The following is an 18127-nucleotide window of genomic DNA, read 5'->3' on the forward strand; positions in this document are numbered from 1 at the left end:
GTCACTGCAGTCACGTATCTGAGGCACCGGGCCTCACAGTGTGTCAGTTGACCAACACTGGTGGTCTTAAGCCTGTAGTTTATGAAACTGAGCATTGGGCTTTCTTAGCTAACATTTAATATGTGGTAGAACCTAGTCCCTTTTTTGGCACGGGAAAATTGTATCTGAAGGTTTTATAATGTGCCTGTTGCAGTAAGTTAATTTATGCTGCCTTTGGTCCCTTGTAGCTTTTTCTTTTCAGTGTTGCACTCCATGTTTTGTGAGGTTTAAAGAACTGTTCAACTCCAATGTTCCTGTGTCTAGTCAGTCTTTTCTCTGTTCATTTGTGCATAGTTTTCTAGCTATTTAGCTCATAAGTGTTGCTCCCATTAATAGGAGTTGCACTTTATTTCCTTGCAATATTTCCTTCAAGGACTCAAGCTAAAGTTCACTGTAGGTAGGCTTCATTTTTTCCCATTTGCTATTTTGAAAAAAAAAAAAAAAACAAAAACGCAGTGCTCTTCTGGTGTAACTGGGGCAGTCTGTCTGCACTCTGATCCTGAATTCTGGCTTGTTTATCAAGCTCCGAGTTTCTACATTCAAAACAACCCTTTTTATTTAATCTTGCCTGTGTTAAGCTATAATTAGTGTAGTATTTCCTTATATATTTTCATCAAGAATTTCCTGTGTCCAGAAATATTCAAATAGTTAAAAGTTTGCTAACAGATGAAAAAACGGTCTTTTCTGAAAAAGTCATAGGTGAACTTTGCCACATTACACAGAATCACAGAATGTTTGAGGTTGGAAGGGACCTCTAGAGGCCTCTGGACAAAAAGGACCACCTAGTGTAAGACGCCCAGGACCATGTCCACACAGCTTTTGAAAGTCTCCAGGGGTGGAGATTCCACGCATCTCTGGGCAAACCTGTGCCAGTGCTAGGTTACCATCACAATGAAAAAGTGTTTTCTGATGTTCAGACAGAAACATGTGTGGTTTAGTGTGTGCCCACTGCCTCTTGTCCTGTCACTGGGCACCGCTGAAAAGATCCTGGCTATGTCTTCTTTGTACCATCCCTTCAAGTATTTACCCACATGGAGGAGATTCCCCTGAGCCTTCTCTTCTCCACACTGAGGAATTCCAGCTCTCTCAGTCTTTCCTCATATGTGAGGTGCTCTAGTCTCTTAATCATCTTAATGGCTTTTTGCAGGACTCTCCACGTCTCTTGTGTTGAGAAGTCCAGAACTAGATACAGTACTCCAGGTGTAGCTGCAGCAGCTCTGAGTAGAGGGGAAGGATCACCACACTTGACTCCTGGCAAAACTCCTCCTAATGCAGCTCAGGATACCATTAACCTTCTTTGCAAAAGCTTATTGCTAGCACAGGTTCAACTTGGTGTCTACTAGAACCCCTAAATCCTTTCCTACAAAGCTCCTTTCCATCCAGGCAGGTCCCAGCATGTGCTGGTGTCTGGGGCTCTACCTCCCAAGGTGCAGGAATTTGCAAATCTCCTTGTTGTTGTTCATGAGGTACCCATCAGCCCATTTCTGTAGCCTGTCAAGGTCCCTCTGGATGGCAACGCTAGCCTCTGGCATATCAGCAACTCTCAGTTTGGTGTCATCTCAAACTTGCTGAGGGTGCAACTCTACCACATTGTCCAGATCATTAATGAACAGGACTGGACCCAGTACCTATCCCTGGGTTGCAGTGCTAGTTACTGACCTCTACCTAGACTTCTTGCCACTGATTACCACCCTCTGGGCCTGGCCATTGAGCCACATTACCTATTTCTCTGCTTGGCAAGCATCATATCAGAACAGGCTGCGACTGGAGATTTAAAAGATAGGTTTGCAGATATTTTGAAGACTTCCTTACTAATATAAGGTGCAGCGTAGAAAAAGTCCAAAAACAGGTATTTGAAAACATATTAGTAATGGCCAAAATTGCAGACTGATGTGAGGTGTGAAGTGGCGTCTGAGTGCTGAATGACTGAGACTAGGTAAAGCACAGAGGACCTTTGAAAATGAGGGCCGCCAGCTTCTGGCTTGGTCAGAAAAAAAAAGGAGCTGGAGTGAATCTAAAAGGTAGGATTTTCAGATTAAAGGGGTGAGACAGAAAAATACTCCTTGCAGTATCATTCTCAACAGTCAAAGGGCAAGATGTCCAGTGAGAGATACCAGAGAGGCGTAGAAAAATTACATCTGGACAGGACACAAAGAATAGAGAGCAAGCCATGCCTTATTTGTAAGAAAAGGAACTAAGTTTTGTTTCGTAAAGGAGGATACTCAGAGATAAGTTTGAAAGGGGAAAGTAAGGTCTAAGGGGTTTCCTGGTGTCCTGACAAAAGGCACTGAATAAATGATTAAGGGCATAAGAGGACAGGCAAGAAAGTGATATTTTGTGAGCGAATATTTTAACTAATTGCTGTTACTAGTAGTTTTCTGCACAGAGTCACCACATTGTCTTTTCTTTTTTCATTTATATGAATTGGCAAAGACAACACTGGAAAATAGGAATATATATATATAGTAATTTTATTCTTAAATTCTACAATATTTCGTTAGATATTGTAGTTTCACTTAACATAGCCATATCTACTTTATTTGTAACTCTGCAACTGAAATATCACTTTGGCTAGTGGTAATTTCCTGTAATTATTCTATAGATACTTCTACTGTTAGGCACAGTTCTGAAGATATGACATTTGGATTTTAAAATGCCCCTTCTAAAACATAAGTGAATAAGGTTAAAACTAACACAGACAGTTTTGTGTATCTAAAAGCAGGTAATTGAAATTGCCAGTGACCTGAATACTTTAGTCTTGGTGACATGCATCAAGGATTCCCAGCTGGAGGGAGCAGGAGGCATTGATATTGGAGCATGGGATTTCTTGCAGCATAAATCCAAAACTTTGATAACCCAAAAAGCTGTGTATTGTTACTAAACTGAAAGTGCGTTTGAAACCCTTGTCCTTTGATAGAACCACTGCCACCTTTCAGAATGGCTCTTAAAGAAATTATGCAACTGCTGCTGATTTAGTCAGCTCAATGACTAAGCATGTTCCATTTTTTCGTAATGAAAAAGCACAGAGATATGTGTTAAGAGTTCTCCATTTAAAGTGAGGCTAATTGGATTTGGAAATAAACCTGTTATGGCTTCCTCCCTGCCTCCACAGTGTGCTGAATTTTCTGCCATTACTGCCGGAATGGAAAGCCAGCATTAGAAGGCTGAGGAGAATAAGATAGTTTTGGGTTTTTAGTAATTTGCAGCAATAACTTCCTTTTTGTCTGTGATTAGAAGCTTGGGTTGTTTTTTGGTTTGGGTTTTGTTTTGTGGTGGGGTTTTTTTGCATTTAACTGATTCCTCCTTATCATGGTCTTTTTCAGGAAGTTGCTTCCTGTGTACTGAATCCATATTAAAGTTGAATATTTTTATTGCAATGATTTCTTTCCTGTTTAGACTTTATTGATTGATTGTATGCCAAATTACTATCCCTTCACTGCCTTCCAATTCAGGTCTCATTTATCTGTAGCTCTTCCTCTGCTCTGAAAAATCCTTTCCTTTCTGTAAAGCTTATTTTCCTTTGTGCTCATCCTCGCCTCACCTGGTGGTTACATTTATGTTATAAATTCTATTTGCTTCAGCATATATTCAAAAGTGCAGTTTTCTCCTTTAGTTCACTCTATTCACATTAAAAATGTGTATTTTGCTCCTTTCTGACCGGCTAGTTTATCAGGGTAGGCATTTCTACAGCATTTGATAAAGAAATATCTCAAGAGACTTCAGTGCAGCAATGGAAGAGCTCGCTAAAAACAGCTGCTTGCAGCATTCTTGCAGGAATTGAAAAATATGTTTTAGACTTTTTCATTACATAATACCCTACTCTACTGTACTATAACTGCTACCATTACTAAAACTTTAACTGCATTTAGTAAACGTAAGATAAATGTGCCAATTTCTACTGCCGAGAACAGATTTACTCCCATGATGGCTGTGAGTCAGACTGCTTTGGCAGTGATGGTACACAGTTGTTGGAATAGTTAGGCATAAAGAAATATTTGTGATCTAAGTCATGACAGGTGGTGATGGAGGGTTAGGTTTGTTCCTTACTGATGTGGGTTTGTTTACACGTGTAAGGATGGAGGGAGACTTTGGTGGTGGAGTTATGCCAAGGGTACACTGAAATCATAAAAGAACCGTATTTTATTCTGCCTTTTGTGATTTATACAAATGTGTGTAGTAGCTCCAGAAGTAGGGTTTTGGAGGTGCAGCTCATGGTTTGTTATATGATTTCAACTAGTGCAGGAAGGAATTAATAAATTGAATGACAGGCATACTGCTTCTGTCCTACTTCTGACATTTCAAACACCTGTGGTTTTGCCCATTCTAGACCAACCTTGTGAAGCTGCTTTTGATGCACTGGGCAAAGCCCAATGTTCTGAACTGCAATAATGAAAAGCCTTCAGGTAGGTGAAAAAAACAATGCTACATATGTACTACTTAGTGTGACACTGTTTTCTTTCCTTCTTGCTTTCTTAGTTAGACACATGCTAAGTTAGACACTATACGTGTATACATATAGTTTACACAGTGTGTAAAGTTATATGCAAATATGTGTGTGTGCATATATGTTTTTTCATAGATCTCTAAGAACTGCTAGTCACGATATGTAGCATGAAGGATGTCATATCGAATGATAGCATATTTTTCCACTTGTTGAGTTCCCTGTTTAATTTTCGTTATGTTTATTCCTTGTAACTTCTTCAATGCCCCGGTGATAGCCGCATTTGCACTTCCTTGGAGACTTCTGAGTTCCTTTCTGTGTCTTTGCTGATGAGACATAACCTCATGAACTGGAATCTCTGTAGCTGTTGTCTGAAATCAAATTCCCCAGCCAGTTTTGAAGTGTAACACCTGTTGTTTCCCACAGAAGAAGGCAACTTCTTGGACCAGATAGCAACAGGGAGTTGAAGCACTGTCTGTCCAGATAATGGAATTATAGACTATATTAGGTTGGAAGAGGCTTCAGATCAACTGGTCTAACCCAGTGATCAAAGCAGAGCTGATGTCAGTAATGCTATATAGAAGTGTTGAAAAGAAGTAGTTTATGTTTTTTCAACCTTCTATGCTTAGGATAAAATAAAGAAGGGACCCAGTAATGTAGGAAATAGAATTTTTCTGCCAGGTTATAAGGAGAAACTTCCTTTGCATAATAAAGCAAGATATATTGTGCTTTAGATAATGTACCACCTAAATACATTCATAGGGAACTTCATGGCACTTATTCTCAGAAAAGGTGTTTGTGGTTAGATACATGCCAGTTTGTATAAAAGGCTGTATACCAAACTAAGCTAACCTAACAGTACAGCTAGCTTACCACATTTAGTACATATCTAACACAGTTGAGTTAACTGTATTTTTGGTATGCAAACACAACTGATTTCAGCATTTCTGTAAGTGCAAGACATAGAAGCCTAGTTTGTAGAAATGTAAAAGGTTTGAAAAGGATTTAAGTACATGGTTTCATTGAAATACATAGTTGAAAACAGTTGTGTTGTTTCTCCTGAAGTCCTATGAATTATTGAATAGTACTTTGGTTAGCTACGCAGTGAGAATGGTTTTGAGGTTTTGCAAATGACAAGTTAATTCCATACTGAATTTACTCTGCCTTTGACTTCCCAGTAATTAATAGTACTATTTTATGATCAATATCTGAGCAATTCTTTACATTTTATCTAGCCAGATGCTTAATGTTAATCTGATCTAGAGATCTGAATTTAAAGTAACTTTTCTGCCCTGCTTTCTTTGTCTGGTATCTTGGTGTTCCAATGTCTTAGATGTTGCAGCTTCTGAATTTATTGAGGAAATGCTTCTGAAGGCTGAACTTATTTGGGAGGAAAGAATGAAAGACCCTTTATCTGTTTCTACTTTATCTCAAGAAGAACCATATGAAGAGATCATCCATGATCTGCCCACAATTTCCAATAAACTGTAAGTGTTTCTGTTGTTAAAGAGTGATGCACTGAGGCCAGATTATCATTTGAACTGTATTTGTCAATCTGTGAATCATGTCTGTGTCCTTCAAAACCCATCTGGATATGTTCCTGGGCAACCAGCTCTACATGGCCCTACCTGAGCAGAAGGGTTGGTCCACATGCCCTCTAGAAGTCCCTTCCAACCTCAACCATTCTGTGATTCTGAGTGACTTGATAGGTCAAGTAACTCATTTTGGAAATCTGCTGAATCATCTTTTCTGTTTGTATCTCTCATATCTTTTTGTCAGCCTTAATTCTGTAAATATAGACAATGAGTAATAAAATACACTGTTATGATTGCCAGTAAAATTATCTGCAGTTCCCTTAGCAGAATTATTAGGTGTTAATACTGTAGACCCAAACATCCTTTTATTAAGGCAGATGGAAGTAGTCTAGAAAAACTACTATTGCCTATGAGAGAAGCAGGGACAAGTCCTGAAAATAAAAATGTGCAATCACAGATAAAATAATACAGCTCTGGCCAGTTACAAATTTGTAGTTGGAATTGTAATGCTTAAAATTCAAGCGGAGTTAAGTAGAATTTAGCAGTGCGAGCTTAAAATTAGTTACTGGATTGAAGGATCAATTTGTGTCTCAAAATATAAGTTTTGATCTTTTTGTATTTTCTTGTGAATCTTAAGAGAAGACTGTCATGGTATGTTACAAGAGGTGTAAAATAGATGTGACACATTAATGGCAGTTTTTTGGTAGTGCAAGACATACTGGTTTCTCATTCTCTTTTCCAGAATCTGTGATCCATGAGAATTTTAAAAGCTACAGATGTCTTTATACAGTATGCAGTTGCTGTATATTTGAAGCATGTTACTTGCGTAAGCTTGTGAAATACTTACATTAATTTTTCTGTGACAATCACTGAGGAGTATGTGAGGAAAAAAACCCCAAGCTCTTATAAGAGGCAGGGAAGATATATAGGCTTCCATTTCATAATAGTTGCAATTTAGGGCCCGCAAAATGTGTTTCAAATACATTAAAATCTGGAAGAAAAGAGCGATTGTAATGACATTACCAATCTGTTCTATGGGAACAGATCAATCTATTCCATGGGATATATTTATATTTAGTAAAGATTGCATATTTCATGGATAGTAAACACAGTGTGTTGTTTCTGCTTTGTGATTTGCAGTCACTAATGTGTAGCCGACAATGTGCACTTGCAGCCCCGAAGGCCAGCTGTGTCCTGGGCTGCATGAAAAGAATCACAGCCAGCAGGTCAAGGGAGGTTATCTTGCCCCTCTACTCCACTCTGGTGAGACTTGGCTGCGAGTACTGCATCCACCTCTGGAGTTCTCAGCACAAGAAGGACATAGAGCTGTTAGAGTGGGTCCAGAGGAGGGCCACAAAAATCATCAGAGGGGTGGAACACCTCTCGTATGAAGACAGACTGGGGGTGTTGGTGTTGTTCAGCCTGGATAAGAGAAGACTCTGGGTAGTCCTTATTGTGGTCTTCCAATACTTGAAGGCAGCTTATAAGAAAGATGGTCACAGTCTTTTTAGCAAAGCCTGTTGTGACAGGACAAGCGGTAATGGTTTTAAACTAAAAAAGGGGGCATTTAGACCAGATCTAAAGAGGGAATGTTTTACAGTCTGGGTGGTGAAACACTGGAAGAGGTTGCCCAGAGAGGTGGTAGATGCCCCCTACCTGGAAACATTAAAGGTCGGGTTGGATGAGGCTTTGGGCAACCTAATCTAGTTAAAGAAGTCCCTGTTTGCTGCAGGGGTGGTTGGACTAGATGACCTTTAAAGATCTCTTCCAACTGTGACTCTGTATGTTTAGACTGAGGTAATAAATTTTACGGGAGTTCATATAACTCTGTGATGTGGCCATATTGCTTTGTGGCCATCTCTCAGAAGAGAACAATATTCAAAAGCAGACTCAAAAATTATGAACAATTAGCATGTGCTCTGTTAACAAACCTAATTTTGCTCATTCTAGATTAAATTGCAGTATTGACTTCTGGAAGAACACTATGGAGAGATTAACTGAAGGTCAATATCTTTGCTCAGGTAGAAAAAAACAAGAAGGACATAGAGCTGTTAGAGTGGGTCCAGAGGAGGGCCACAAAAATCATCAGAGGGGTGGAACACCTCTCGTATGAAGACAGACTGGGGGTGTTGGTGTTGTTCAGCCTGGATAAGAGAAGACTCTGGGTAGTCCTTATTGTGGTCTTCCAATACTTGAAGGCAGCTTATAAGAAAGATGGTCACAGTCTTTTTAGCAAAGCCTGTTGTGACAGGACAAGCGGTAATGGTTTTAAACTAAAAAAGGGGGCATTTAGACCAGATCTAAAGAGGGAATGTTTTACAGTCTGGGTGGTGAAACACTGGAAGAGGTTGCCCAGAGAGGTGGTAGATGCCCCCTACCTGGAAACATTAAAGGTCGGGTTGGATGAGGCTTTGGGCAACCTAATCTAGTTAAAGAAGTCCCTGTTTGCTGCAGGGGTGGTTGGACTAGATGACCTTTAAAGATCTCTTCCAACTGTGACTCTGTATGTTTAGACTGAGGTAATAAATTTTACGGGAGTTCATATAACTCTGTGATGTGGCCATATTGCTTTGTGGCCATCTCTCAGAAGAGAACAATATTCAAAAGCAGACTCAAAAATTATGAACAATTAGCATGTGCTCTGTTAACAAACCTAATTTTGCTCATTCTAGATTAAATTGCAGTATTGACTTCTGGAAGAACACTATGGAGAGATTAACTGAAGGTCAATATCTTTGCTCAGGTAGAAAAAAAAATTTTAGCACTCAATGTCTTTGCATTAACCAATGAATAAAATGGTGGACCCTGGCCCATGAAAATGGGTAGGTAGCAGTAAAGCCAATGAGTAGAAAGCTGATTTAATTTGTCTTTCTGTTACAAGTACGAGTTTTGTTGACCAAGTAAATTAGCTAAAGGATAGCATGTCAGAAGGGTTTTTTGAAGGTTGTGCAGTGCAGCAAACCTAAGATCTCTGCTGGGAAGTTTTACCAGTTTTAATTCTAATGGTACAATCAGAAGAAATTCTGTTACTCCACTGGCAAAAACAACTGCACCAGAATACATTAATTTATCTAGTTTATACTTCAGGAAATTAAATTGACTGTATCTGTTTACAGGTGACTTTAGATTCATGATATGACTGCAATGATCACCACTGTGATTCTAGTTTAGTACATGTGCTTGTGAAACTTCTCTTGGTGAAATAGTCCCTGAACACACAGACAGTGAAGTCATCTAGGTAGTAATAGATACTAAAAAATCAGGAACTTTTTCTCAAAGTAATGCTAACTTCATCACATTATATTTTTTCTTGTACATATTTCAGTAAATATTAATTATAGTAATGGATGTGTTTCAAAATCAACAGAATAATGTGAAATAATTATACATAGATATGTCCGAGACAACAAAGGAGAAAACAGATTACATTTTTCTTATTACAGAGCGTTTCTGTTTAACCATGTACATAGAAGCTTGCATTTCAATTATTCTAGTGGTTTCAAACGCTATTCTAGTGTTGAATCAATTCTGAAGTTTCTGTTATATAACTTTAAGAAGTTTTTTAGACTGAAATTTCAGAGATAATGCAGTTTACAGATGTTAACTGGCTTAGAAATTGCTTGGAGGATCTCAGAATTGCCTGTGGAATGATTTATAATGGAAGTTCTCTGCAACAAAAGATATAAGGTCAAAGAGCCCGTGAAACGACATTGCAGAATCTGCCTTGATATAATTATTTGAATAACATCTTTCTACCAAGTTAGAAGCTGCAACAGTGATTCAAATATTGATGATAAAAATGCCAATTGTTTGATTGTCAGATCCCAGGTTTTTGTATGATTTCTTTTTTCATTAGAAAAACCCAAAACCCAAACATACTAGAGGATGGCAACTTACAGAAAACCATCTCAGTTTTAAAAAAACACCCCTACACAAAAGTTTAAAGTTCCATATGACAGCTTATAGTCCTAAAAATTAAAATGACTATTCCTCCATATAACACGTAAGATTTTTTGCCAGTTAGATATGCCAGTAGGAACAGTCCTACCTTTTCAAACAAGATTACCATAGATAACTCTCATTCCTGTCTATTATGCAACATTATTTTTGCTTAAGTTTCCCTTTGTGTTTAATTATCTATTAATTGTTCATTAATTTTCATAAAAGAAGACAGTTAATGCTAATCCACTTGCCTACAGTAACATAAAATCTTCCCTTGCTCTGTCATATAGTTCAATTCTCAGTGGCATTGCTTGACTTCATCTTGTGACTAACAGAAATATATATATGAATGTTAATAGAAATATTGTTCTAAAAAGCCACTGTTTCTGGAGACATTTTATTTCAGTTCTGTTTATTTTTCACACTGTTATCTTGGACCTAAGTCATAATGAACTGTTGGAGTAATTTTAGTATGTTTTCTCGTAATCATTCACATTTTTGTTGTAGTATGAATTATATGTCAGCATTTATATCACGTAAAGTCCTATTAGTATCTCACAAATGCACATAATTTATAGGCTATTCTCCTTACATCAGTACATGGAACACACCTGTTAAATTGCATTATTTTGTCATTTTAAGTTCAAAATGCATCTGTGGACACAGTAGACACTTTTTCTCTGCACACTTTGCTGTGATTTACAACCTCCTTCTCTTTTGTGACCCCTGGAAAGTTTATTTGGTTTTGAGGAGTTTACTAATGAAATTTAAGAAGTGTTTCTAGTTAATATTGTATAGTTAACACGAAAGTGCTAAAATTAAATGTGTTTGACTTCACAGCAAAAGAAATCCTGGATCCTCACAATTTTCTTAAAAAAAAGATCACGTGAATAATAAGTTGTAGAGGCAGTGCTTCAGTGTTTAATATTTGAATTCCTTTGGCTTATGCTTTTCTTTAAAACTGCTCTTTGGACAATAGCGAAAGAATAGTCAAAAAGAAAACTTTATATTTAATTATGTTTTGTTCAGTTCTGAGTCTAGGTAAGATGTGAATTAGTCAATTCTGCTTGTGCGTGCCACAGCTATTTAATTTCTTCTACAGTCTGATCACTGATATATCTTATTCTATGACATCTAATTGCCAACTTCATGAAAACTGTTGGATAATGGCTTTTCTCTTCTGCAATCCAAATCAAGAAAAAAGTCAAAAACAGTTGGCTCTTGCAGCTTTTGACCATGTGACATTTGGTAAACAAACTTATGACAAAATTATCTTTTGTCAATCAAAGCAGTACGCAGAAATTTTTATTTTCACTAGTGTTCCTCTAGACATTTTACATTAAAATGTCTGAAGCAAAACATCATTAGGAGGGAAAATGTGTGTATTTCATTTACAAAATGTTGAAACTAATTCAGTGTTTGCAGACTGTGGGTTTCATCAAAAGAAAGGTTTTGCTCATGTATCTTTTATGCAATGATAAACTTTGACTTGTTTTCCAGTGAATTGTGCTCAGAAGGTGCTTTCCCTCTGCTTACCTTTCTAAAACTATGTCTGTGTTTCAGTTCTGCTTCCAACAGTAAATCTTATCCTGAGTTTAAATCAGTGTTAGCAATGAGTCCTCCTTTGTTTCATTTAACTGGGTGTATAATCCTGGCTTTATCATCATCAGTGATCAAACTTAAGCAAATCAGAGTAAAAATGAGATTTTTATTTATTTATTTATTTAAACTACATTTGACATCTGGGCTTTATCCCATAATGGGATGCACTGTGCCCACATTCGCACATTGAATCCAGATTTCCTTTCAAAGAAATTAAACACGCGTTTTGTCAAGGAGCTGCTGTACGCTCCATGACATTGTCTCATTTACACTGTCAGGGTCCAGACAACTATTTTTTAAGATGTTTGTGTTCTCAACTCTTGGGGCTGATTCCTCGCTAATTCCTCTGAATGTGCAACACTGCCAAAATCATCCAAGAAGTGAGATATGGTCTGAAGTGTCAGTAGTGAAAATATCTCCATGCATCTAAGAATAGGTTTAACTTATATGTGAGTGAAGAGTATTGTGGTTCATTGCAGTAATTTCAGGAGTTTGCTGTTTCCTTGGGGTCTTTTTTTTAGCATATAAAAAATTCAGTATAGCTTTTGATCATAAAATGTATCTTGGAAATTGCCTGATTAAAAGTAAGCCAAAAAGTGGTGGAATTTAATTTTATTAACCACAGTGGCGATATCTGTATTGAATTATTTTAAACTATATTATTTTTCAAAACACTATTACATAGGTTAATTGTGTATTTTAAATTCAGTTTCAAAATTGGCTATTGATTTGCCAGCCTGGTGCTGTCAAAAGCAGACTCATGCATATTCTCTTCGGCTTACTCAGTTCCACTTCGAGAAATATATGCACAAAGGTGAATTTTATATCAAAGTGTTTTGCTCTGTGTCTTTAGGAACAGACAAACCTATGTGAACAGCTTATTTCCGAGCAATTTCTTTTTTGCACTTGGACCAGGATCTCATGTCTCAGCCCTGAATTCTCTCTCAGTTCTGTGTTTGTGCCAACCGCATTTGGCAATCTTTTGTTTGTCTGACATCTTCAGGAGGAGTCTAATTGCTTTATTGATTCTCTTTGTAGCAATCTCCTGGCTTTACCGATTGCCAAGCAAGACAGTTTGCTGGAGAAAGACACCATGTTTAAAGATGCAGCTAAAGGCTTGTGTAAGCAGCAATCTCAAGACAGTGCATCTGAAAATGTCACTGTGAACACTACAGCTAAACTTGAACAGGTATGCAGTTTCTTGAAATGTTTGTTAGTGCTTAGGTCTGGAAATTGTAAACTTAATGAAGCTGATGACCATAGTAATTTTTTTCTCCTCGCCACACAGCGATAATCGTTTACGCTTTGGAGCCTTGTCTCCTTGATCGCTCCCTGCAATCAGTCTGGCCCTGGAAAGAGCTCCCTCTCTGCAAACTGAACAGCTGCTTCCTGCCAGTTACTGGTGGCAGGTCAGGGGCTGTGGCAGCTGGAGGGCTCAGAGCTCCTCAAACTCTCTCCGTGGTTCACAACAGGGGAGAGAGAACTGTGAGCACTGCCCGAAGTGTGCTATTATCTACAGCTTCAGGTTACAAAGGAAAAAAACACAATCTGGGAGACTACAAAATCAAAAAGAATGTTGAATGTCTAAGGAATGCTTAGTTGCAAAATAAGTGACTGTAACTTAAAGATAGGAATTGCCAGATTTACAGCTGCAGCTTTACCTCCCTTTCTTCTGCTAATGCAGCAGCATACAAGCACCGATTATTTGGATACCCTTTACAGTTTTCTCCGCAGGATTTCAGTCTTATTCAGTGTATAGGGTGAATGCAAAAGGAGGTAATTATCTGTTGCTTGTAAATCCGGGATGTCCTGAGTTTGAATGTTTAGAACTTAAATATTATTTGAGTTTTTTGTGGGTTTTTGGTAGAAGAGGTTTTATATTCTATTATATGCATGTGGGAAACACATATTCCAGGAGTACTTAGCCATTTAAGAAAAAAATATTTTAGAATTAGAGGGGTGGAGAGGAGAATGTCTATTTAAAATAACTTACTGTGAATTTGAAGCATAACAAAGGAGCCAAGGTACTGATTAAATCACATTCAATTCAGGAAAACTACATTAAGTGCCTTTGCAAAAGCATGCACACTCCACTGCTTTTGTTTTTAAATGTTTTATAGAGGAATGTGTTGATAATACAAGAACAATCAGTGAGTACATATGTCAATCAAGAGGCCATCTCTGGAAGTCCTCAGCTTTGGAATCCCATATAGCACTTGGTTCCCTTTCCAGTCAGAAGATACCACAAAATGCTTTGCACTGAGCTTTCATCTTCTTTTCATATCATACAATTTCTGGCCTTGCTGACTGTGCCATTATGTCATGAAAACACAATCAATCCTGTTGACCAGCACTGCTGGTCAGAAAAGTAAATGCTTGCAACCTATTAGGAAGAGCCCTCTTAATAATTGTAGGAAAAGAGGGAGCTATTTAGCTTAGGGTCTTGCTTGAGACTATTGCTTGCTTTTGGATGCTAAACAGGAGTGTGGACAAGAACGTATGTAATTCCTTCTGTTTATTCTGTTTTGGGCAGACCTAGCTAAAATTATTCAGGTTTTCATTATCTCTACTTTTGCTTTATAGTTTGTGCCACAAAATATATGCAAAAACTAATTGGAAGAGGAACAGCTAATCTTCTGGGTGAGCAAGACCAACCAGAGGTCTTCATGCTGGTGATTTTGTCTTTCACCATGATCTAGAGTCACTTCGGGGTCCCAAGGCAGAATTTCTTAACTTTACTCCTTCTGTTATTTCACTATACTTAAGTGGAAGTTTCCAGAACAGTTACAATTCAAAGACAACACAGAGGATTTGAAGGCAAATCTCTTTTAGCTCCATTAGCTGAGAAATTTCTGCAGAAAGCACTCTGTGAAATTCTGCTCTAAACAAGCTAGAAGGAATGTGTATCTTCTGGTCTTTTAGAAGCAGTAAAAACTACAAACCTCGCTGAGCTAGTGATGCTCTCTTGGAAAAGAATAAACAAGAACAGTCCTATCTGGGAAATCAGCATTAAGAGGGGATGGATAGGTTAGAAACCATGCTATTTCAGTGTGCTTGTCACCAGTTTGGCTGAGGCAGGGCCAAACCATGGGACAAATTCTCTTTCCAGTCAGCCCCTTCTCCGCTTCAGGAGGAAAGGGTTAGGAGAGAGAGAGAGGGGAAAGATAAGAAGTGGGTGAGGCCTCAGCTGAGTTTTGGAAACTGAAATTATTTAGTAACAACAAAAATGATACTATACAAACAAACAACAACAAGAGATTAACAAATATATACGAGGTTGTGGGATCTGGCGTGGTGAGGGTTAAACCACGGGCAACCTACGAGGCCCGTAGCTGCCAGGGACCGAAGCCGGGGCGGCTCCTGCCCGGCCAGGTAGCAGCAGCAGCCGGGTGGAGCTAACAGTCATGGCAGGCTGTCACAGCGTGATACGCCCCCGGGGCAAAGCAACAGGCGCAGTTTGTGGCAGGCAGCAGCAACAGGAGGTACCCTTCACCCCAGAGTTCTTGTAGAGCAGCCGATGGCAACAGCCAGCTGGATCCTACTGTCCCCGCAGAGAGGTCCTCACGGCCCCCAGGGCAGGCAAAATGGCTGCCACCGGCAGAGGCGGGAGCGCGGGGCCATAGCGGCCTGTCCCGGGGCAGGCCGGCAGGGGCCGAGGCGCCTCTCTAACACGCAGCTCCTGAAAGAGGCACCGACCCGCCAGGGAGCTCCGCAACCGACAGGGTGCAGGGGAGGAACACCCGAACTGGTGTGAACCGGTGTGCCAGTCAAACCGGTGTGTGTTAGATTAAACCAGGACAGTGCTTTTAAGTGACCGGTTGCTTTTAAAAAAAAAAGTCATAGATGAGCAGAATTGTGCAGTTGGCAAGGGCTTAATGAGCTTTAGCTCTTATGGACAAAAGAGAGCAAAACAGTTTAATCAGTTCAGGAAATGGTTTAATTCGTTCAGGAAATAGTTTCATTTTAGTAAACTAAGGAATTCCCATATTTTGCCAAATAAAAATAAAAGCTTTTTTCTCTTTTGAAGTGACATAACTGTTACACTGGCAGTACAGGGACTGTATTTTATACTACTTGCCATGCATTATGAACTGTGGGTATTTGTATATCGTATCTGTATTGGTTTATGTAGTATGTAGATCTTAGTTTTCAGAGATGATATTTCCAAGTAACAGATGTTATTATTACTTTTTTATTTCACAACTTGGAAAGTAAAATTTTTATTTAGTGCTGGTGCCAGAGGAAAGCTTTGAACAGCCCCTTCCCACTATCCTTGCCTCTTGGTTATGCCTAATTCTGGTCTCTCTCTATCCTTTACTTTTACAGTTGTATTCCAAACTATGCTCAAAATAATAATGTTCTGTTTAATTTTTCAATAGGATACTGCTTGGATTTTATGTTCATATATTATTGAAATAGATTTGTGTCAGAAGTATCATCCATACTTAGACAATATGGCATGCAGATTAGGCATTTATTGGGGGATCAGAGAGAAAAAAATGCATCTTATTACATCTGAAGCATCCATTTTTAACAGAGAAAGCTCATAACTTGTTTGGCTTTGAGAAAACTAACAACTCAAATTTATGTGTAGCCTCAGGTTTTTTTAATTGTAAAAAAGATGAAGAAGAGCCTTAACAAAATGTTATTTCTCATGAAGCAAGATTTTTATTACATGAAGCATAGGAGATGGGGAAAAAATGACTACATTGATAAAGCATTTTGTGTCTCTCTTGGCTTGTATTAGCTTTTGCTTTTTTTTCCTAGGTAAAATATGTTCTTTGATCATCTGTACTGTCAAGGTCTGTGCTGCCAAACAAAGAAAGCAGTACAAATAATTTCCAGAATTTTATCATAGCTGGCAATTTTTCTTCCTCTCAGCTGGGAAGGATATATTTTGATAGCAGATTGAAATTACTGGCTTGGAATTTAATTATGTGTTTCATGCCACAAACAAATATAGATTAAATTCTTTCTTTTTCTTAAATGGGTCCTTTTTTTAAAAAAAAAAAAAGTTGTTGTCTTTTAATTCTTATTTATATATTGTTGGCCATATGAACTGTCTGGTAGATTATCCCCTGATGCCCTTTTGATTGTTCTAGTATCGCTTACCACATACACAGGGGACAATTGTGTATATCATTACATGTAAGAGCTAGAATGCATACTTAGTTCAGTGACACCAGTAAGTTAAAAAAAAAAAGTCTTTAGAGATTATTATGTGAGTAGATTGTGAATGCTGTTAAATGTATGTTTAAATTTATATAAGTAAATAAGAATCTTCATCATTAGCATTACAAAAATCTCAAAACCTAATAACTTCCAGAGGCATAGTTATATTGGAACTTAAGCTGTATGTATGGCTATTTGTCTTTTATGTCTCATAAAATATGATCACAGTCAGTGTGATAGCCAAATAAACACATCGAGGTGAAAAAATAGGGAGAACTAATCTCTATCCTCAGAAAAGAAGATGAGAAGAACAGAACTTGAAGATACCACAAATAAGTTATTAATAATGTAAATAATGTTTACTACAAAGTTAAACTGGTTGTGAGTTTAAGGCATTTAGAGTTTCTTATTTCTACGTGATTTATTTGCTTATTGAGCTGTGAATTTTCATGCAAATAGTCTGTTAGAAAATGCCCAATCACCAAATCCTAAACTTCATAGGAAAAAAACAGTGGATGGAAAAATATTTTGATTCCCTTACTTGGAGGTTAACTGAGCATTTCACATTTCTAACTACCTTTCTATAGAATCAGTATCTTTGGCTATACTTAGATTATGAAATAAAAAAACCCCGTAGCCTGTTTTCTACAGCTGTGCAGGATTGGTCAGTGCACAACCATGAAACTAAACTCTTTTATCCCTCAGAAGATGGGGCCATACCCGAATAGTCTATGAGAAATGACCATTGACACATGATCTGTATGATATTCAGGTATCATCTGCATGAATGCTAGCTGATATGAGCTAAGAACATACAAGGAAGTGTGCTAACAGTTCAGAAAATATGGAGAATCCCAGAGCAGTGTTGGAATCCGAACCCTTCTTTCAGTTACAAAGTAAGACATTCATCTCTAGCTTAGTGTAAGTTTAATATTTATAGCGGTAGATTAAGAGAAGGTCATTCTTTGGCACGGATGTTCTGAGTTTTGATAGCATGCAAGGGAGTACAGCTAAGACCTATGCCAAATTTGTTCCTGCAAGCCAGGTGAGCACACTAATAGAAGAGGGAGGCCACGGACTTCCATCTTTCATCTGCTTTCCCTCTGCAAGACTCTTAAAAAAGCTCTTGGAAGTCTTTTATTAATTTTGTTCTATTCCAATGGGCGTCATCAAAACCAAACACCAAAAAGTAATTTACTTTTTCTTTGCCAAGTGAAATTCCTGTTTTCTACCCAGCCTTACATCCGATTGCCATGATTACAAACAAAAAGTCTTGTGTGTGACAGAAAAATCTGCATTCACTTTAACAGGGTGAATAATAAACCTCTAGGACATGTAGATGGAAACACACAGACAGATGTGGCAGACAACCTGTGTATGCTTGTCTTGTTCAAAA

At 38.1% G+C, this 18127-nt stretch overlaps 1 protein-coding gene across 1 annotated transcript in view; it reads left to right on the forward strand.

Moving 5' to 3' along the window:
• The window catches only part of LOC104498398 (unconventional myosin-XVI-like), a gene marked incomplete at both ends in the record, with an annotated part of 142132 nt that overhangs the window by 8631 nt on the left and 115374 nt on the right, over nucleotides 1-18127 (forward strand). Inside the window, 3 exons of the mRNA XM_010141772.1 lie at nucleotides 4367-4442; nucleotides 5814-5967; nucleotides 12598-12748. Of these exons, the coding sequence (XP_010140074.1) occupies nucleotides 4367-4442; nucleotides 5814-5967; nucleotides 12598-12748 (381 nt within the window). The remainder of the gene's footprint in view (nucleotides 1-4366; nucleotides 4443-5813; nucleotides 5968-12597; nucleotides 12749-18127) is intronic.

This window comes from Buceros rhinoceros, unplaced genomic scaffold, assembly GCF_000710305.1.
Source record: "Buceros rhinoceros silvestris isolate BGI_N320 unplaced genomic scaffold, ASM71030v1 scaffold118, whole genome shotgun sequence".
NCBI classification, from domain to species: Eukaryota; Metazoa; Chordata; class Aves; order Bucerotiformes; family Bucerotidae; genus Buceros; species Buceros rhinoceros.